Consider the following 22892-nt stretch of genomic DNA (forward strand, 5'->3'; position numbering starts at 1 on the left):
CTGCAGGTTGATTTGTTTTAGCTGAACTCTCTACAGGCTGATTTACTTGTAGCTGAACTCCTTACATTGTGTCTAGTTTCTAGCTGATCTCTCTACAGGTTGATTTGTTTGCAGCCGATCTCTCTACAGGGTAATTTGTTTGTAGCTGAACTCTCTATAAGGTGATTTGTTTGCAGCTGAACTCTCTACGTGGTGGTTTCTTTGTTGCTGATCTCTCTACAGGGTGTTTTGCTTGTAACTGAACTCTCTGCAGGGTGATTTGTTTCTGGCTTATCTCTCTACAGGTTGATTTGTGTGTAACTGGTCTCTCTACAAGCTGATTTGTTTGTAGCTGATCTCTCTGCAGGTTGATTTGTTTGTAGCTGATCTCTCTACAAGTTGATTTGTGTGTAGCTGATCTTTCTACAGGTTGATTTGTTTGTAGCCGATCTCTCTACAGGGTAATTTGTTTGTAGCTGAACTCTGTACAAGGTGCTTTTTTGTAGGTGATCTCACTGCAGGTTGGTTTGTTTGTAGCTGAACACACTAACGGGTGATTTGCTTGACGTGGTGGTTTCTTTGTTGCTGATCTCTCTACAGGGTGTTTTGCTTGTAACTGAACTCTCTGCAGGGTGATTTGTTTCTGGCTTATCTCTCTACAGGTTGATTTGTGTGTAACTAGTCTCTCTACAAGCTGATTTGTTTGTAGCTGATCTCTCTGCAGGTTGATTTGTTTGTAGCTGATCTCTCTACAAGTTGATTTGTTTGTTGCTGATCACTCTAAAAGTTGATTTGTTTGTAGCTGAACTCTCTGCAAGGTGTTTTGTTTGTAGCTGACCTCTCTTCGGGGTGATTTGTTTCTCTCTACAGGGTGATTTTTTGTAGCTGACCTCTCTTCAGGGTGATTTGTTTCTAGCTGATTGCTCTACAGGTTGATTTGTTTGTAGCTGATCTCTCTACAGGGTGATTTGTTTGTAGCTGATCTCTATACAAGTTGATTTGTGTGTAGCTGATCTCTCTGCAGGGTGATTTGTTTGTAGCCGATCTCTCTACAAGGTAATTTGTTTGTAGCTGAACTATCTATAAGGAGATTTGTTTGTAGCTGATCTCTCTGCAGATTGATTTGTTTTAGCTGCACTCTCTACAGGGTGATTTGTTTCTAGCTTATCTCTCTACAGGTTGATTTGTGTGTAACTGATCTCTCTACAAGCTGATTTGTTTGTAGCTGATCTCCCTGCAGGTTGATTTGCTTCTAGATGATCTCTCTACAGGTTGATTTGTTTGTTGCTGATCACTCTAAAGGTTGATTTGTTTGTAGCTGATATCTCTACAGGGTGATTTTTTGTAGCTGACCTCTCTTCAGGGTGATTTGTTTCTAGCTGATATTTCTACAGGGTGATTTTTTGTAGCTGACCTCTCTTCAGGGTGATTTGTTTCTAGCTGATCGCTCTACAGGTTGGTTTGTTTGTAGCTGAACTCTCTTCAGGGTGATTTGCTTGTAGCTGAACTCGTTACATTGTGTCTAGTTTCTAGCTGATCTCTCTACAGGGTGATTTGTTTGTAGCTGATCTCTCTACAAGTTGATTTGTGTGTAGCTGATCTCTCTGCAGGTTGATTTGCTTTAGCTGAACTCTCTACAGGGTGATTAGCTTGTTTTGTGGCTTTTTTCAGCGATCCCTATTCCTATTTGAAAATTTCCAATTTTTTGTTCATCTAGTCAAATAACAACTGAATAACAAACACTTACGAGAATAGCACACGATAGCAAGTTCATTGAGTTTACTACAGTGATCATGTTCACCTAGCATTGAAGCTTACAGCCGAATTTACACTGAGTTCACCAACTGTAAATAAACAATATTATAGTTAGAGGTGTCTTAAATTTAAGATAGAGTTCTAAAAGACCTCAAAATAAATCAGCAATTAGCGTAAGCGACGTTATTATCCTATGAGCGCATGTATGGAAATTAACCCATCAATTCCCAGAAAAACGGCAGGTCATAATCGAGCGAAACTACTCCATATGTTTCATTACATATCAAAGATTGTACCATGAAGTGCAAGAGTGAATGAATCAAACATTTAGAAAATTCTTATGGTGGCTCTCGCAAGAGAGGTGGAGTTTCAAGATTTGTACTGAAGAAACTTAACTAGCCAAAGAACTTGTGATAGCAAATCCAAGGCTGAAGAACTATCACAGTCTAAGACATAAGAGTAAAAAAATGGGCTGCTCGCACTAATGAGTATGCAAACAAAAAGGAGAATATGGCATTTTCAGCAAAATTTCATGCGGTCTTATTAAAATATAACAGGGATTACTTACTTAGTAATACGCTTATATAACAATATACCAAAGATTTTGTTGTATCACAAGGTTTTTTTACAAAAGAATAGTTTTAAAGGTAGGTTTTAGGTGTGCATTCTATTAGAGTTAGTCGTTCGTGTAAATAACTCACGGTAGTCGCGTGCCCTACTTTCCTTGGCCGTGTGACTCACTACCATGAGTCTTGATATATTAAGTGCTATCCACTAGGGACCTGTGAGAAGGCTAAAGCCTGTGAATACAGGGAGTCAGAAACATGTAACTAAAACGTTGAAGAATGCAGAAAAAAATCCCAGACCCAGTGGTGACTTGATCCACCACAACATGCAATCTAGGCATGCTTGAATTGTCATTACTGAAATTTTTGCCATTAACCTACCATACAACTATTTCTTGGTAAACATCTTTGATTTTGCAATTTGCTCATTTCACCCTAACTATTTTTTTTGGGGGGGGTGGGGGTTCCCTTTTTACATCATTGCTGTTTTGGCATAGATATCACTTATTTTATTAATTGCAAGCCTCAAAGCCAGCCTATGGCTGGTTTATGAGGCTTCTCCTTTACTTGCTCTTTTCATTTACTACAGAAAGAAGAGAAAGACCTTTTAATTTGTACAGTCTATTTGAAATAAAAATTTGTTGTTAATTATAAATTTACAACTGTGTAATATAGCTAAATGTGACTTTGTTATGTAGCTGTTACAAGTGAAATAATACATAGCTAAACTCTCTACAGGTGACTTGTTCAGTTGCTGTACATGCTACAGTGTAACTTGTTACATAGCCGAAAATTCTACAAGATGACTTGTAATGTAGCTGAACTCTCTACAGTCTTACTTGTTGCATACGTACAGGGTGTCATGAAATGTAGCTCCACGCTTTACAGGGTGACTTGTTATTTAGCAGAACTCTCTACAACGTGTGTGTACTGTATGTATTAATTATGTGCGTGTTATGACATGTATGTGTACTTGTTGTAATATGTACGCTATTTGATTGTTGTACCTGATTGTTGTCAAAATATTACATTTGGCAATGATACAAGCCAGATGAAATGTTGTACGTATGTGGACATTTTCAGAAAAAAATGTCAGAACACTCTAGTCCAAGATTGTACAGAGGTTACGTTTCTACAGTCGTATCAAAAAACGAGATGATGACGAGATGATCTTTACATTCCTACACATGTGTTGGCTGAACATTATGATATACTCTAATAGAGCAGTCAAGATCGAGATACTTTAACAGAGCAGTCACAGTATTCAGAGAAGCAGTGTAGCAAGCTACGTATGTGTAGTTATAAATAAGGATATATAGCTAGCTGGTTGGTGGGAGGGCTTGTCAGCAGGTAGTTGCCTTTTTATTTGGTCTTTAGCTTACAGCTAGGCGCTGGCATCACCAAAAGTCTGGCTATGCCCCTGACTACTTCACCTTGATCACTGAACCACCAACCACTATTAGCATTGTTAAAAGGTACACAAAGATACTCCTAGTCATGTAGAAGGATGAATTCAGAGATGAGCATTAGGTCTAGCTGGTTATGAGTACGTGTTTACTGCTTGTAGTACTACATGCAGATGCATTGAGTAAGCTGTCGCTTCCAGAGTCAATTGAAATTTGAAACACCACAAGTTCTATCAGAATTGATCTCAACTTTAGAACAAATATCTGAATCCCCTATGACCAATGATTAAATACGTTCATGGATTACTAAAGATCCAGTGTTACACATCTAATTGTTCAGTTTATTAACCAGGATTGGCAAATCCATTCCTCCCAACCAGAATTGAGATCATCTTGGTAATGCAGAGCAGAACTACATTGTTTGAGGGTTGTATTATGTGGGGTTTCTGTATCTTAGTACTGGTAAATGTCTTTAGAAATTCAGTCGGGAAAAGCATCCAGAGCAAATCAGTGGCATGGCTGTGGTACAAATGTGTAGAGTATTGCTGTGGCTATCTATTCTGTAATGGTGAATACTGAACTTCACTGCTGTGTGAGTAGATTGATGATTACCAAAATTTAGTCACATTTTAATAATCCTAACCACACTCTGGTAGTGGTATATTTCTCAATTAAAATACTGTTTACCAAAATAAATATGTAATTGTGTTGAAAGAGACCACTGTGGTCAAGGATGACTTAAAATTATGTGATATATCCAGTAAAATTTGTTAAGTTTTTGGTCACCTGTGATCCAATGTATTTTGTTCATGTTAAAATTATTGAACACAAAATCACACATATCACACACAAACTATGCCACTTGCTCTACATTAATCCACAAACATCACTACACATGCTCACCTGATATTCGAAGTGTTAATGGATCACTAGTAAAGTCCACACCATTAACAGTTACAGTACAAGTGATGGTACCAGCATCATCTGCCAGTAGATTATTATCAGTTACATTTTGTGTTGTCTGACCAGTAGGAAAACATGTTGGATTACCACTATTATGAGCAGTGTTAGTATAACATCCTGTAGTGTTCCACTGATATGTTGCAGTTCCAGTAAATGCTTCTCCATTAGACAATGTTACCATACATGTCAGAGTGACACTGCTCAATATGGGATAGTTAAATGTGTTAGTAGATCCACTAACTGGTGTACCAGCTGGACTACTGACTATGGTGACTGTGACATCTGAAACATCTGAAACAATTAGGAACATTAACATTTAATTATGGTCACATTGGCATGTTCTTGCTGGTTTGAAATATGGAAGTAACAACTTTGTTATGGTACATTTATTCTCTTCTCTAACTGTCCTACCAAAAAGCAATGTTGTGAGCCTTGTAGGCTACTAGAAATTATACAATACAGTTAAGAACACACTACTGTATATTATTTGTGGTAGCAATTGTTGGGATTAGGCTTCCTTAGCAGTACTCAGCAATGTGATCAATAATAATAATAACAAATTATAAAATACATAACATATCTAAATATTAATATAAACTTCAGCATACTATGCATGAAGTTGTCTACAGTAATTAGCTGGAGATATTGGCTTTACATTGGAATTTAATCTACTACTGTAAATAGGCCTGAGTCAAATATGTTCAAAGTTTTGCCTAAGATTTTCTCAAAACTTTCACATATTATGCTCTTCACTGTTTCCATTATGCTTGCATTATGCTCCTAGTTTAGCAACATTTCTTACAACTATCTTGGAACATTTTATTAAATGAATGTTCTATTAGAGTATTTTACAACAAAGTGACTGTTGTAATAGAGACTATCGATCTAAGGAGCTATGCCCAATCTCTATTGCAGTTTTTATTACTCTATTAGGGTGTATGGATCCATTTTCATGGAATTTGAAATGTCCACCTAATATGCTAGCCTTATGCTGACATAGCACTCCAGCCTCTATTATGTTGGCATATTTGACACAGGCCTAACTACAAATATCAGTGTATAATGATATAGGATACAAGTACTTACCATAGATAGTAACAGTAATATTAAGACTATCATTTCCAATAGGATTAGCTATACTACATGTATATGTTCCACCATCAGTTATAGTAACATTATTAATAACATAGTCACTGCGAAAATCTGCAGTAGTACTGTCATGAGTGAGTGTAGTCAAATTAGGGGTCAGTGGTGCTGGAGTACCATCCTTCATCCAGGTGAATGTGTCTGGAGGAGAACCTTGTGAGGTACAGGACAATGTCAGAGGAGAACCGAACTCAACATACACAGTTGATGATGTAGTGGTGATGACTGGAGCAGCTGTGTGTATGAAGTTAGTTAACAACAATTAATCACACTATAAAGTGACTTACTTCTCACAGGTAAGTACACACCCACCCTCACAGTCTCGTCCGCCATACTACTGTTCCTCATGGTACAAGTGTAAACACCTTCTTTGCCAGCAGTAAATGTAGAACACAATTCTAGATTAATAACTCCAATATAATGAAAAAGCTTAGTTCCACGTGGTTGTACAATAGGTCCATCACATAAACCATGAGATATCTGAACACCATTAAAGGAAATGTGACCCAACTCTTCATTACTATTACCACCAGGTCCTAATCCAGTCACACAACGAAACAGTACACCATTTGGTCGATTATTAATACATCTAATAGCAGAATAGTCATCAACAATGTTACTGGAGCCAACAGTATTAGATGAAGTAGTTCTCACCCCACCAACAACTTCAACTCCTAATAGGTATTACATATTATGTATTAAAACATATGATAGTGTTTCCTGCAACCTATGAAGCCATAGAAAGAAGTGTTTGTGTCATGATTAAATTTGTCCCAGTTGGGGAAAACTGGTCTTATTGCCTACTTAAAAGTATGGGGAAATGCAGAATTTAAGTATTCAGTGTGTTGTAGCTCGCCAATGGTAGAAGCTACGTGTACTAATTTTCACACGTTTTACTTAACTTCAAAAACATTCACTGTAGAAGTTGTTAACTTTCCCGCCATTTTAGATAGTTTAACAGTTTTTAGCCTGATGTTGACTCTACCAGGCTAGTTCCAAAAAGGGTGGATGGCAGGGGCAGAGGTGGGCAAAAGAATGCTTAAAAATTAAAGAGGAAGGCATATAGGCAAAGTCATGAGCCATTCAGATCTTAAAACTGGCTAAAATGAAAGGACATTTACAGCACAGGTCTTTATTCAATACCACAGAGTTGCACAGCCGCACACAGCAATCCCCAGTCTGGCCAGAGCTCCATTAGGGTTCCATACCACTCATACGGATCACCACTGTGCTTGGGAAAAGCAGCCAGCAAAAGCAAGTCTAGCTGATGTTCTGACTATGAAATTTGATAGTTTATTAATGTACGTAGCTTTGTGCTCTTGGTTAAAAATCAGATTTGTAGTCATGGACGATAAGACTGGTTTTCCCAGACCCAGTCACAAATCAAATTTTCCTATTGGATCATTCAGTGTCAATTCAACAAGGAATTTAGGATCACCTCTCAGATTTTGACGAAACTTGGTGTGTTTGTAGTACTTATGGTGCTCACCACCCATACAAATTTTTAGTTCCATACACAACACATGATTTCTAATGTATGACCACAAATATTTTGAATATTTCATGAAAAATTAGTCCATCTGAAGTAACAAAGTTGCTTTGCAGTGCAATAATATTTTAAAATAAGTTGAAGACTGCTGGTTGACCTTTCAAGTGATGCATATATTACCTTAATTAAGGTTAATAGGTACTTAGTTGAAAACTTCAATTCTTAATATTTATGAAACCGCTGTTTAAAACTCTTTGAATTTTTTAGTGAATAATTATTGGTCATGGTCTGTGTTTGATAAAAATTTTGATGGTGGTACGACAATGGGTTCAAGAGATATAATTAAATATGCTGTTGTATGCAGTGGAATTTTGTACTCTATTATTACTGTATGGACCATATACCTCCAATAACCACTCCCAGCTAGGTAATGCCAAGTTTTGTCTTACACAATGGAGGTATACAAGTACAGTACAACCTGTATTAGTGACCACCTGTATTGAAAGACCACCTTGTACTACTGTTGATTCTTATTTCTTTAAGGTGGCACTGAAGTAATCAATTGAAGCCTTACAAGGCTAATGGGACATGATGTTTGTGGCCATGAGCGAAAAAAACACAGAAAGCTATAAAACAAAGTGAAGTGCTTCGAAATATTCAAAGAACCAGCTCTATCAGACTGTCAGGCTACTATTGTTGCTACAAGTAATGATATCTAATCCAAAACAGCCAAGCTGTAAAAAAAGTGTGCGGCCCTCAGAAAGGCTATGGTGAAAAAAGATGTGAAATTCAAGGTGGCGGCCAAGAAATGGCTGTGATGGTAGGTTAATGGTAAAAATTTAATAACAACAATTCAGGTGAATTTTTGTGCCGTTTCACAAAATTTACCTGAATTGTCATTATTAAAATTTTTACCATTAACCTACCATCACAGCCATTTCTTGGCCGCCACCTTGGATTTCACATCTTTTTTCACCATAGCCTTTCTGAGGGCCGCACACTTTTTTTACAGCTTGGCTGTTTTTTCATTTCTTTTTGTATTTGTATACCCCAAAGCCGGCCTATGGCCAGCTTTGGGACTTTTTTAACCTATGTTTTTTTTTTTTACTACAGGAAGAAAAAAAGATGAAGTAGATGTACTTTAAATATTTTATCAGTAAATGTACAAATTATATATATGTGACCGGATTTGCGAAAAGGGGTCTTCCACACACATCCAATTTATGAACTTTGGCAGTTCATAATGTCAGATAGGAAAATAGTATTGCCTTGAAATTTGGACAGTGATGAGTAACAACATAGGTTAATACATGAACAAAATTTCAGGTTAGTATCTTCTTTGAGCACAAAGGTATGGTCATTCAAGTTCATAGAATTGGATGTGTGTGGAAGACCCTTTTTCGTAAATCCGGTCACATATAATATATATGTGACCGGATTTGCGAAAAGGGGCCTTCCACACATCCAATTTGCCAACTTTGACAATTGATAACTTCAGATTGGAAAGAGCTATTGCCTTGAAATTTGGGCAGTGGTGATTTCTTTGCAGCTGAACTCTCTACATGATGGTTTCTTTGTAGCTGAACTCTCTACAAGATAATTTCTTCTAGCTGATCTCTCTACAGGAAGATTTGTTTGTAGCTGAACTATCTGCAAGGTAACTTCTTCTAGCTGATCTCTCTACAGGGTGATTTGTTTGTAGCTGAATTTGGTACAGGTGATTTGTTTGCAGCTGAGCTCTTTACGGTTTCTTTGTAGCTGAACTCTCTACAAAGTAACTTCTTCTAACTGATCTTTCTACAGGGTGATTTGTTTGTAGCTGAACTATCTACAAGGTAATTTCTTCTAGCTGATCTCTCTACAGGGTGATTTGTTTGTAGCTGAATTCTGTACAGGTGATTTGTTTGCAGCTGAGCTCTTTACAGAATGGTTTCTTTGTAGCTGAACTCTCTACAAGGTAAGTTTTCTAGCTGATGTCTCTACAAGGTGACTAGTTTGTACCTGAACTCTCTACACGGTGGTTTCTTTTTGTAACTGAACTTTCTACAAGGTGACTTCTTCTAGCTGATCTTTTAATAGGGTGATTTGTTTGTAGCTTCACTCTCTACAAGGTAACTTCTTCTAGCTGATCTCTCTACAGGGAGATTTGTTTGTAGCTGAACTCTCTACAGGTGATTTGTTTGTAGCTGAATTCTGTACAGGTGATTTGTTTGCAGCTGAGTTCTTTACAGAATGGTTTCTTTGTAGCTGAACTCTCTAAAAGGTAACTTCTTCTAACTGATATTTCTACAGGGTGATTTGTTTGTAGCTGAACTATCTACAAGGTAATTTCTTCTAGCTGATCTCTCTACAGGGTGATTTGTTTGAAGCTGAATTCTGTACAGGTGATTTGTTTGCAGCTGAGCTCTTTACAGAATGGTTTCTTTGTAGCTGAACTCTCTACAAGGTAATTTCTTCTAGCTGATCTCTCTACAGGGAGATTTGTTTGTAGCTGAACTCTCTACAAGGTAACTTTTCTAGCTGATGTCTCTACAAGGTGGCTAGTTTGTAGCTGAACTCTCTACATGGTGGTTTCTTTGTAACTGAACTTTCTACAAGGTGACTTCTTCTAGCTGATCTTTCAATAGGATGATTTGTTTGTAGCTTCACTCTCTACAAGGTAACTTCTTCTAGCTGATCTCTCTACAGGGAGATTTGTTTGAAGCTGAACTTTCTAAATGATGGTTTCTTTGTAGCTGAACTCTCTACAAGGTAATTTCTTCTAGCTGATCTCTCTACAGGGAGATTTGTTTGTAGCTAAACTATCTACAAGGTAACTTCTTCTAGCTGATCTCTCTACAGGGAGATTTGTTTGTAGCTGAACTCTCTACAAGTGATTTGTTTGAAGCTGAACTTTCTAAATGATGGTTTCTTTGTAGCTGAACTCTCTACAAGGTAATTTCTTCTAGCTGATCTCGCTACAGGGAGATTTGTTTGTAGCTGAACTATCTACAAGGTGACTTCTTCTAGCTGATCTCTCTACAGGATGATTTGTTCGTAGCTGAATTCTGTACAGGTGATTTGTTTGCAGCTGAGCTCTTTACAGAATGGTTTCTTTGTAGCTGAACTCTCTAAAAGGTAACTTCTTACAACTGATCTTTCTACAGGGCAATTTGTTTCTGGCAGAATTTTCTACAGGGTGATTTCTTTGCAGCTGAACTCTCTACATGGTGGTTTCTTTGTAGCTGAACTCTCTACAAGGTAATTTCTTCTAGCTGATCTCTCTACAGGGAGATTTGATTGTAGCTGAACTATCTACAAGGTAACTTCTTCTAGCTGATCACTCTACAGGGTGATTTGATCGTAGCTGAATTCTGTACAGGTGATTTATTTGCAGCTGAGCTCTTTACAAAATGGTTTCTTTGTAGCTGAACTCTCTACAAGGTAACTTCTTCTAACTGATCTTTCTACAGGGCAATTTGTTTGTGGCAGAATTTTATACAGGGTGATTTCTTTGCAGCTGAACTCTCTACATGGTGGTTTCTTTGTAGCTGAACGATCTACAAGGTAACTTCTTCTAGCTGATCTCTCTACAGGGTGGTTTCTTTGTAGCTGAACTCTCTACAAGGTAACTTCTTCTAGCTGATCTCTCTACAGGGTGATTTGTTTGTAGCTGAACGATCTACAAGGTAACTTCTTCTAGCAGATCTCTCTACAGGGTGGTTTCTTTGTAGCTGAACTCTCTAAAAGGTAACTTCTTCTAACTGATCTTTCTACAGGGCAATTTGCTTGTGCAGAATTTTATACAGGGTGATTTCTTTGCAGCTGAACTCTCTACATGGTGGTTTCTTTGTAGCTGAACTCTCTACATGGTGGTTTCTTTGTAGCTGAACTCTCTACAAAGTAATTTCTTCTAGCTGATCTCTCTACAGGGTGATTTGTTTGTAGCTGAATTCTGTACAGGTGATTTGTTTGTAGCTGAGCTCTTTACAGAATGGTTTCTTTGTAGCTGAACTCTCTACAAGGTAACTTCTTCTAACTGATCTTTCTACAGGGCAATTTGTTTTGTGGCAGAATTTTATACAGGGTGATTTCTTTGCAGCTGAACTATCTACATGGTGGTTTCTTTATAGCTGAACTCTCTACAAGGTAACTTCTTCTAGCTGATCTCTCTACAGGGTGATTTGTTTGTAGCTGAACGATCTACAAGGTAACTTCTTCTAGCTGATCTCTCTACAGGATGATTTGTTTGTAGCTGAATTCTGTACAGGTGATTTGTTTGCAGCTGAGCTCTTTACAGAATGGCTTCTTTGTAGCTGAACTCTCTAAAAGGTAACTTCTTCTAACTGATCTTTCTACAGGGCAATTTGTTTGTGACAGAATTTTATACAGGGTGATTTCTTTGCAGCTGAACTCTCTACTTGGTGGTTTCTTTGTAGCTGAACTATGTACAAGGTAATTTCTTCTAGCTGACCTCTCTACAGGGTGATTTGTTTGTAGCTGAATTCTGTACAGGTGATTTGTTTGCAGCTGAGCTCTAAACAGAATGGTTTCTTTGTAGCTGAACTCTCTACAAGGTAACTTCTTCTAGCTGATGTCTCTACAAGGTGACTAGTTTGTAGCTGAACTCTCTACATGGTGGTTTCTTTGTAACTGAACTTTCTACAAGGTGACTTCTTCTAGCTAATCTTTCTACAGGGTGATTTGTTTGTAGCTGAACTCTCTACAAGGTAACTTCTTCTAGCTGATCTCTCTACAGGGAGATTTGTTTGTAGCTGAACTCTCTACAGGTGATTTGTTTGAAGCTGAACTCTCTAAATGATGGTCTCTTTGTAGCTGAACTCTCTACAAGTAAACTTCTTCTAGCTGATCTCTCTACAGGGTGATTTGCTTGTAGCTGAACTATCTACAAGATAACTTCTTCTAGCTGATCTCTCTACATGGTGATTTGTTTGTAGCTGAATTCTGTATAGGTGATTTGTTTGCAGCTGAGCTCTTTAAATAATGGTTTCTTTGTAGCTGAACTCTCTCAAGGTAACTTCTTCTAGCTGATGTCTTTACAGGGTCACTAGTTTGTAGCTGAATTCTTTACATGGTGGTTTCTTTGTAACTGAACTCTCTACAAGGTAACTTTTTCTAGCTCATCTTTCTACAGGGTGATTTATTTGTAGCTGAATTCTGTACAGGTGATTTGTTTGCAGCTGAGCTCTTTAAAGAATGGTTTCTTTGTAGCTGAACTCTCTACAAGGTAACTTCTTCTAGCTGATGTCTCTACAAAGTCACTAGTTTGTAGCTGAGCTCTCTACATGGTGGTTTCTTTGTAACTGAACTCTCTACAAGGTGACCTCTTCTAGCTGATCTTTCTACAGGGTGATTTGTTTGAAGCTGAACTCTCTACAAGGTAACTTCTTCTAGCTGATCTCTCTACAGGGAGATTTGTTTGTAGCTGAACTCTCTACATGATGGTTTCTTTGTAGCTGAACGTTCTACAAGGTAACTTCTTCTAGCTAATCTCTCTACAGGGAGATTTGTTTGTAGCTGAACTCTCTACATGATGGTTTCTTTGTAGCTGAACTCTCTGCAAGGTAACTTCTTCTATTGATCTCTCCACAGGGCGATTTGTTTGTAGCTGAACTCTCTACATGGTGGTTTCTTTGTAGCTGAACTCTACAAGGTGATTTTTCTAGCTGAACTATCCCTTTCCATAGTTGCATGAACTCCCTACAAGGTAACTTCTTCTAGCTGATCTCTCTACAGGGTGACTTGTGTGTAGCTGATCTCTATACTGGTTCTTGTTTCTAGCTGATCTCTTGAATTCTCTTCAGGGTGACTGCTCTATTAGGATGACTGCTCTATTAGAGTATCTCGATCTCGCACTTGCTGCACCAAGTTGGATTTCGTGTTATAACTCCGTTGCTTTAAGTCTGATTCTTCTACACCATTGATGAGCCTTTCTAAGATGATTACTCCATCTGTACAACGATTATCAAAGCATTACCCCAAGCGGTTTATCTGGTCGGCGTGGCAAGTAGTCGTTTTTTTTTATTAGCTAATCTCGATTGCGTAATTGTTACACACTGTTGGTTTTTTCGTTGTATCTTCCTGTTTTTTAGCTCGATTTCTTTCAAACCTCAAAAGGTTTGAGGTTTAATAGTTAACCTATTCACCCACCGATTTTCAGCATCTTCCCATACGCGGTTTACCCTGTAGGCGTGACAACATATTGGTGTCATTTTTCGTGAATAATCGCTCATAACTCTTTGCCTGTTTATCGTATTCCAGCCAAAGTTGGTACCGAGATGCGCCTTTATATCCCCCTTCTGTGTGCCAAATTTCAAGGCAATCGGATATGGCGTTCGCGTTTTATAGCAGTTTTTGTAAGTGTGTGACAAGAAAAAGAAAAATAAGAAGAAAAAAAACGAAGAAACTGAGCCAATTTTTGAAGTCGCATATCTCGGGAACGCGCGAAGCGATTTCGCTCAAATTTGGAATGTGGAGTGCTGCAGTTGGAGGGCATGTCCACAGCAAAAATCGTCTTGTTTCATCAAGGAAGCACAGAGCTACGGAGGTGCGAAAATTGCGTTTTCTTTCTTCCTGTCAATATACTCACGGGTGTTACGCGCCGGCTTCTTGGGCCGCACGACACACTACCGTGTGTCTTGATTCACATACTAACTGCATCACCTTAACAAAACTCTGGTAACTTCACAGGCAAACAACACCAGCTGCCATCGTGTGATTACTGCTTTACGGAGTGCACCCTGGCCAGCTACACTGTCACACAATTCGCGAAATAACTCTATATCATACAGTGCGATAGTACTGTATGGTAGGGATGGAGAAGATGTGGGCGTGGTCTACGAAGATAAATCAAGCCGAAGTCATCTTTGCAAACCCTTCACAGCCACTTGACAGTATTGGTCAGGTATAACCAAGCCCAAACATGCCTTCAGAACGACCAGAAGCATTTTCGGTTAGGTGCTACAAAATTTAAAAAAAAAAAAATTTTTTTCACGAATTTTCTACTGCCTGCCTGCCTGCCCGCCCGTCTGCCTGCCTGATGCGTTCAGTCAAGCGTAGCGGAAAATTGGCTACAGCTAAAGCCTTACTTCTTTGGCGGAAATGCTTCGAATTTCATGGAGATGAAACTTTTAGTATTTTAAATATCCTACAATATATGTGCTATTGCTTACTGATTTTCCTTTGATCCTTCTTTATCGTGGCCATTGCTCATCAGTAGGGCTTCCATATCAATAGGGCTTACATAATCATTGTGAATACACATGTTATTGCACCAAACTTTTAGAATACGTTTGTGATTTGACGTTTTGTTTATACAGGACCTATCGTACGTCGTCGACAAGATACACGCATAAGACATCTTGTTTATTATTAGAGTGTTTGCTGTTTATCGGCTAGGTTTAACTGCTTGCATTTCTAAACGCATTTCTTTGCGACTAACACATTCTTCGCTATTACATTTCTTTATGTATCCTTGCATGTACTTACTATTGTCTACACAGTCAGCAAAACCATATGCATACATGATTGGAATAGTCAAATTACTATCTAAAGCTGTTAATACTATTAAGTGTAAAAATGCATATACAAAACTTCTAATTCAATGCATGAATAATAATGTATTAAGTGCATAATCTCATAGAAACCCTGCATATTATGTTTTGTCACATTTCCCTGTCAGTTGTCAGTCGCTCCAGCAGCATCGTCCTTATGTGCAACAATTACTTATTGTGTTCCACAATATTCCCACTACAACGATCAATGTGTACTGTATAGCTAACCTATGACAGGTACAAAGAAAGCATAGCTTATTTGGTAACATCATTGTTAACAAAGTTATAGCTAACGAATGTGTACAAGGTAGAATAGGGCTTATCATACAGTACGATAGTAGCTGTATAGTAGGGACCACAAAGGAGTAGGCGTGGCCCACAAAATAATATCACCCAAAATCAGCCTCAATTTTCCCTTATTGTATTACAGTGATTTAATATCATGGACTACTCCAACTTGTTTCAGTACTCTTTATCAATGTGCTATGGTCCCTACTGTAGTTGAAAATTCCAAATTTTTTTGTGTACTTGTATATGTACTGTAGACCCCCAAAATTGGGCAGAGGCACTGGGGAAGCATTTCTTTATAGGGCTATGCATAGATCTTTCGTGATTCGCTCTTGACATGTGTGGTATCTCATGTTGAAAGGTGCGGGTTTGCATTTTAACCATTGTTATTGTTAAAAAGGAATCCATACAGTTGTTCTACATGGTGAGAAACCACAAAAGCCAAAGCGGCGTAGCACTACGTTGTTTCTATGTCTAGTTATTTTATGGTGGCGCGGTATACTGGAAGCCATTGAATTTCCGAAAATACCTATACTCTCCTAAATTTAGTTCTAGCACACAGACCTGACAGGTTACACACACAAGTCATGTTGCAATTCAAGAAGCAATGTATCCTCTACTCCTGGCTACAAGTTCAGAGAAGCGGAATTTTTACTTACCAACTTACACCATGGGTAAAATGCGCATTCGAAATAACCTCTTGGCATCAAATACCAATGAAGGAAGCACCTATAGATCTGTGATCACAACACTGCATGCTAGTATAGGCTACTAGCTAGTGCCCAGTAACAGAGAAGACGAGGTAACTTTCAACACACAAGAGTTATTAATCATTATAATTTTCGTGGAATCGCAAAGTTGTGGAAACGTCGTGAATATTACTCACTACAGCAATAGAAGCCATTTCTTTACACTACTGGTCACTACGCCTATTGATTTATATATTTAACCTCCGAGCAATCAGCTACAGCCATTCTTCCTTGCCCGGAGGGACACATTACAATATATAAATAATACACACAAAACTAAACAAATCAAGGTATAACCAATACAAAGACAACCAAGGTAAACAACTTACAACACACACACACACACACACACACACACAAAAACATGCATATAGTTACAACCATGTTAATGTTATCAAAGGAGTGAGTCACAGTGCCGCTTAAGGACATCCACGCCCACGTATATTACAAAAGCTAACACGAATATAGAGGTCTAACTCACTAGTATACTAGAGAAAACTGATGCAGAAAAACTGTCCTCGTCATTTAGGATACCATACTAAAACCACAAATTACCATTGCCACCAAAATTTCGTGCAAAGGATATGAATCTCCTTAAACTAAGTTCCTATACTACTCTACTTACTTTTGTGAATGTCTTCTTTACTAAACAACGACGAATTTCTTCTTACAACAAAGCCACACACTTTAACATGCAGCGGGGCCTTTCAGGGTGCATGAGAATACCTGATAACTCAATTGCTATGGGGATCCCATGGTGGTTGTTGCTCTGCACTGGTCTGGGCAAGTAGCTGCGGGATCAAGTAGCTGTGGGATCAACCACAGTGCAGAAGTTTTAGCAGTGGATGTACGTCTGATATGCATCCCTACTCCATTGCCTTGATTGGCCAAGCAGGGAGACCTGCTGCAGGAGCAGTGGCGGCAGCACAATTCTAGCACTGACTGGCAGAGGTGGTGCTCATAACCAGCATGTTGGGGGTGATCGTCATTGGCAGTTGCAGGGAAACAGCATGGACATTCGCTGTAACTAGGTATGGACCATTGTCATTGGTAGCTGCAGAGGGGAGATAACCATCGTCGTTGGCTCTGCACCTGGGAATGGGAGATCATTGCTGGCAACTGCAGAGGAGCGTGGAACATCACCATTAGTAGCTTCTGACATCGTTGTTGGCTATAACTGGGCATGGGCAATTATTGCTGGTAGCTGCAGAGGAGTGTGCCATGACCTTTGGTGGCTGCGGGGGGGGGGGGGGGGGGGGGGGGTGAACCATCGTCGTTGGCTGTAGCTGGGCATGGGCAATCATTGCTGGTAGCTGCAGACGGGCGTCAACCATCGTTGTTGGCTGTAGATGGGCATAGGTAATCATTACTGGCAGCTGTAAAGGAGGCGTGAACAATAGTAGTCGACAGAGCATTGATGATCGAGGCTGGCAAAAGGTTCGGTCAATGCACTTGTAACTGATGTGGCATTCTGAAAGAACTGGGCCATTAATGACGTTAGCTGGGCTTGCATAGTGGGAGGCAGGTTTAATGTCAGAAATTTTGCTGCATTGGGGCAAGAGTGATGATGAAATAGCTTGCAATATCGACGTGTGGGTGGCACTTGCAGACAATGGAGCTGTGATGGTGGGTGACAAGGATGATACTGATTAGGTGGCTATCGTGGACGTACGCGTCATTCTGGCATGATGGTGACTGTTGAATAACGTCATAAAGACGACGAGCCCTGGTAACTGTGAGATTGCATGAAGATAAATGATAGGTAGCTGTTGAATCGTGCATTGTGTTACGCCAGTTATTTCATCGATGGATGGCATGCGAGTAGCCTTAAGAATGATACAGTGATAGCTGTAAGCATTATAACTGTTATCCTGATGTGCAAAGTTTACTTGCTGATTATAAGACTTGCTGATACATACATACACAGTCACAGGACTTGCTGATACACTGGGAAATTCCAGCATTACTTGCTGAACACTCAGATCACTGTAACCACTGAACACATTAGGTGCCCAGTGGTAATACCAGTTGCTGAATGGCAAGTGCTAAAGCTCGTTGTTGTGTGAAACTGCTATCCCATGACATGCAGAGAGGTGGTGCAGTGTTTCATTAGCACATTCCAGATGGGCTCATTTCATTTATTTATTAAATTTATTAAAGCTTTACAGCACCAGTGCTGAAGGTCTGTAGGACACCTGGTCCTACAGCCTGCTCAAAGACATTAGATACAAAGACATTAGTTACATAAGGTGTGTTTGAAAAGTTGCAGGAAGGAGAAAAATCCATGACTGGACCTACGTAGGTAGCCTCGTACCTGCAGCCCTCCGATTTACGCTCGAACGCTTACAGGAGTCTACCAGACGGTCAGGATGTTTTCTCCTTGTTATTTTCAAGTAATTATATCCATAGGAATTTGCGCATGTCTGCCCTGTGCTCTTCCATGGTGCCTGTTCTGTTAACTTAAATTTACTAGTTATGCAATTGGCACAATGCTGGCTCACAAACTTTCAGATAGGTTAGAGATGCTATTGGCTTTGCATCATGTACATGAGTAGAGCGGCTAAGTGAAAAAATTGTTCACATTTTGATAAAAGCACCAAACTTGGTACAACTTTTGCATAATACTTAATTCATACTATTTCATATTAGATATGATGCATTAAACTTACCAATCATATCACACTCAAAGAACCTGACAAGCAAAATCAATAGAAAATCTGTTGCAGAAGCCATAAGAGTGCTCCATAGGAAACATACTGAAACTTTGCACCTGCATAAGGGATGGTCTTATCCAAAAGATGATCAAGAGAAGTGTCCATCCAGGTCATCAGCTTGCCATGTTAAGAAGCACGGACGGTCATGGTATATGAAGCCATAGATGTACAATGCATTATTTCTATTGGATTGTACCTGTACTTTAACACTAAAATATTCGCTCCATTAGAAGTGAGTAAATAACAGTTACCACATTTTGAAGATTTTTTGATGTAAATTTGAAATACAGTGGAACCTGTGTTACGGTCACCTGGATTAAGCGGTCACCTTTGCATAACGGCCAAAGTCACGAAGTCCCAAATATTTTCCCATACAAACGTATGTATTGTGGTCTGCATTAAGCGGTCACCTGTCTAACGCGTATAACGGCCAACCAAGAATTCGCCTATGAATCACTGTATGCATAACTTTATCCCTCGTATAGCGGTCGCTTCCTTTTATGGTGGCTTGTTGAGCCAATGGTCTGACACCACGGCACCTGCCTTTCAATGAATGCTATATAAACTATAAGGCTTCACTGCTTAAACATATTCAATAGCTATAACCAACATTCATAGCAAGCTCACCTTGCCCTTTCTGTATAAAGACTAGTAAAATTATTACTGTATTGCGGTTGGCGCGAGCCTCTATATAATAATTACTCATTTATAATGGTCATAGCCACTAAATGCTGCAGACCACCTTATGCAGGTTTTCTCTATAACAGCCACCTGTATATAAAGGCCAGATACATTATAGACAGGTTCCACTGTACTTCCATGTGATTTAAGTAAAAATGAAGATTCTGGATGCACTTGTATGGTTTCCTGGTCAGTTAGATATAGACTTATAACCCAGTTTTTTAACGTCTTAAAACATGCCCTAAGGCGATGAGTTTGATGTGGCATCCTATCTCAAATGATTTAGTATACTTTACCCAACTTCCACAGAATATTTGGTGCTTTTATCACAAAGTGAACAATTTCATCAAAATTTGTTGTTTAGCCACTCTACTACATTGCTGGCAACAAAAGAAAGGAATACTCACAGATAGAAAAAGAAGGCTTACCATGCAATTTTGGAGTAACCTGCATTAATGGCTTGCTGCTTCACATTGATCACTGAAACAACAACCACTATTAGCATTGTTCAAAGAACACAAGGATATTCTTAATCATGCATCAAAGTACTCTGCATCTTATCACACATAAACTATGCCACTTGCTCTACATTAATCCACAAACATCACTACACATGCTCACCTGATATTCGAAGTGTTAATGGATCACTAGTAAAGTCCACACCATTAACAGTTACAATACAAGTGATGGTACCAGCATCATCTGCCAGTAGATTATTATCAGTTACATTTTGTGTTGTCTGACCGGTAGGAAAACATGTTGGATTACCACTATTATGAGCAGTGTTAGTATAACATCCTGTAGTGTCCCACTGATATGGTCCAGTATATGTTCCTCCATTAGACAATGTCACCATACATGTCAGAGTGACACTGCTCAATATGGGATAGTCAAATGTGTTAGTAGATCCACTAACTGGTGTACCAGCTGGACTACTGACTATGGAGACATCTGAAACACCTGAAACAATTAGGAACCAATTATTTATGGTCATTTTTGGCATAGTCTTGCTGCTTTAAAATATGGTAGTAACAACTTTTTAACTCTCTTCTCCAACTGTTCTACCAAAAGTTTTGTGAGCCTCAAAGGCTACCGGAAATCATAGAATACAGTTAAGAACACACTACTGTATATTATTTGTGGTAGCAATTGTTGGAGTTAGACTTCCTTAGCAGTACTCAGTAATGTGATCAATAATAATAATAACAAATTACACAATACATAACATTAAAATAAACATCAGCATACTATGCATGGAGTTGCCTACAGTATTTAGCTGGAGATACTGGCTTTACATTGGAATTCAATTTACTACTGTAAATAGGCCTGAGTCAAATATGCTTAAAAGTTTTGCTCAGGAATTTCTCAAAATTTTCACCTATTATCCTCTTCAGAGTTTCCATTATGCTTGCATTATGCTCCTAGTTTAGCAACATTTCTTACAACTATCTTGGAACATTTTAATCAGTGAATGCTTTATTAGAGTACAAAGTGACTGTTGTATTAGAGAGTATTGATCTAAGGAGCTATGCATGTACAATGCAAGTGAGTGCTCTATTGCAGTTTGCACTACTCTATTAGGGTGTATGATTCTATTTTCATGGAATTAAGCTCCATAGTTTGAAATGTCCACTTAATATGTAACCATTATGCTGGCATAGCATTCCAGCCTATTATGCTTTTTATTGTGCAGGCACATTTGACACAGGCCTAACTGTAAATATCAGTGTATAATGATATAGGACACCAAGTGCTTACCATTGATGGTAACAGTAATATTAAGACTATCACTTCCAATAGGATTAGTTATACTACATGTGTATGTTCCACCATCAGTTGTAGTAACACTATTAATAATATAGTCACTGCGAAACTCTGCAGTGGTACTGTCATGAGTGATTGTAGTCAAATTAGGGGTCAGTGGTGTTGGAGTACCATCCTTCATCCAGGTGAATGCGTCTGGAGGAGAACCTTGTGAGGTACAGGACAATGTCAGAGGAGAACCGAACTCAACATTGACAGTTGGTAATGTTGTGGTGATGACTGGAGCAGCTGTGTGTATGAAGTTAGTTAACAACAATTAATCACACTATAAGTGACTTACTTCTCACAGGTAAGTACACACCCACCCTCACAGTCTCGTCCACCATACTACTGTTCCTCATGGTACAAGTGTAAACACCTTCTTCGTCAGCAGTAAATGTAGAACACAATTCTAGATTAATAACTCCAATATAATGAAAAAGCTTAGTTCCACGTGGTTGTACAACAGGTCCATCACATAAACCATGAGATATTTGAACACCATTAAAGGAAATGTGACCCAACTCTTCATTACTATTACCACCAGGTCCTAATCCAGTCACACAACGAAACAGTACACCATTTGGTCGATTATTAATACATCTAATAGCAGAATAGTCATCAACAATGTTACTGGAGCCAACAGTATTAGATAAAGTAGTTCTCACCCCACCAACAACTTCAACTCCTAATAGGTATTACATATTGTACATTAAAACATATGATAGTGTTTCCTGCAACCGATGAAACCATAGAAAGAAGTGTTTGTGTCATGAATAAATGTGTCCCATTTGGGGAAAACTGGTCTTATTGCCTACTTAAAAGTATCGGGAAATGCAGGTTTTAAGTATTCAGTGTGTTGTAGCTCGCCAATAGTAGAAGCTACGTGTACTAATTTTAACACGTTTTACACCAAATTTCTTAACTTCAAAAGCATTCACAGTAGAAGTAGCCAACACTTAACTTTCCCGCCATTTTAGATAGTTTAACAGTTTTTAGCCTGATGTTGACTCTACCAGGCTAGTTCCAAAAAGGGTGGATGGCAGGGGCAGAGGTGGGCAAAAGAATGCTTAAAAATTAAAGAGGAAGGCATATAGGCAAAGTCATGAGCCATTCAGATCTTAAAACTGGCTAAAATGAAAGGACATTTACAGCACAGGTCTTTATTCAATACCACAGAGTTGCACAGCCGCACACAGCAATCCCCAGTCTGGCCAGAGCTCCATTAGGGTTCCATACCACTCATACGGATCACCACTGTGCTTGGGAAAAGCAGCCAGCAAAAGCAAGTCTAGCTGATTTTCTGACTATGAAATTTGATAGTTTATTAATGTACGTAGCTTTGTGCTCTTGGTTAAAAATCAGATTTGTAGTCATGGACGATAAGACTGGTTTTCCCAGACCCAGTCACAAATCAAATTTTCCTATTGGGTCATTCCGTGTCAATTCAACAAGGAATTTAGGATCACCTCTCAGATTTTGACGAAACTTGGTGTGTTTGTAGTACTTATGGTGCTCACCACCCATACAAATTTTTAGTTCCATACACAACACATGATTTCTGATGTATGACTACAAATATTTTGAATATTTCATGAAACATTAGTCCATCTGAAGTAACAAAGTTGCTTTGCAGTGCAATAATATTTTAAAATAAGTTGAAATAATTTTCAGATGCTATTTGGAGGCATTCCTTGGGCTGTAGTGTGTAAGGTGCTAGTTAGCTACCCGACAGGTGTTCAATGATAAATTCTGAGAGTGATCAAAAAGAATCTCTGTTTAACTATTTAAATCTTATCA

General features: G+C 38.7%; 1 protein-coding gene across 1 annotated transcript; it reads right to left on the reverse strand.

The window, feature by feature from the left end:
* Positions 1-3908: 3908 nt before the first annotated feature.
* On the reverse strand, positions 3909-22067 carry LOC136248490 (hemicentin-2-like). The gene is made up of 8 exons (XM_066040267.1): positions 22052-22067; positions 21394-21780; positions 21048-21341; positions 19911-20249; positions 6103-6489; positions 5756-6049; positions 4610-4960; positions 3909-3979 (listed from the first exon to the last, which is right to left on the reverse strand). The coding sequence occupies exons 1-8, from the start codon at positions 22065-22067 to the stop codon at positions 3909-3911; spliced, it is 2139 nt and encodes a 712-aa protein (XP_065896339.1).
* Positions 22068-22892: the final 825 nt, after the last annotated feature.

Source organism: Dysidea avara, chromosome 3 (assembly GCF_963678975.1).
Source record: "Dysidea avara chromosome 3, odDysAvar1.4, whole genome shotgun sequence".
Classification (NCBI taxonomy): domain Eukaryota; kingdom Metazoa; phylum Porifera; class Demospongiae; order Dictyoceratida; family Dysideidae; genus Dysidea; species Dysidea avara.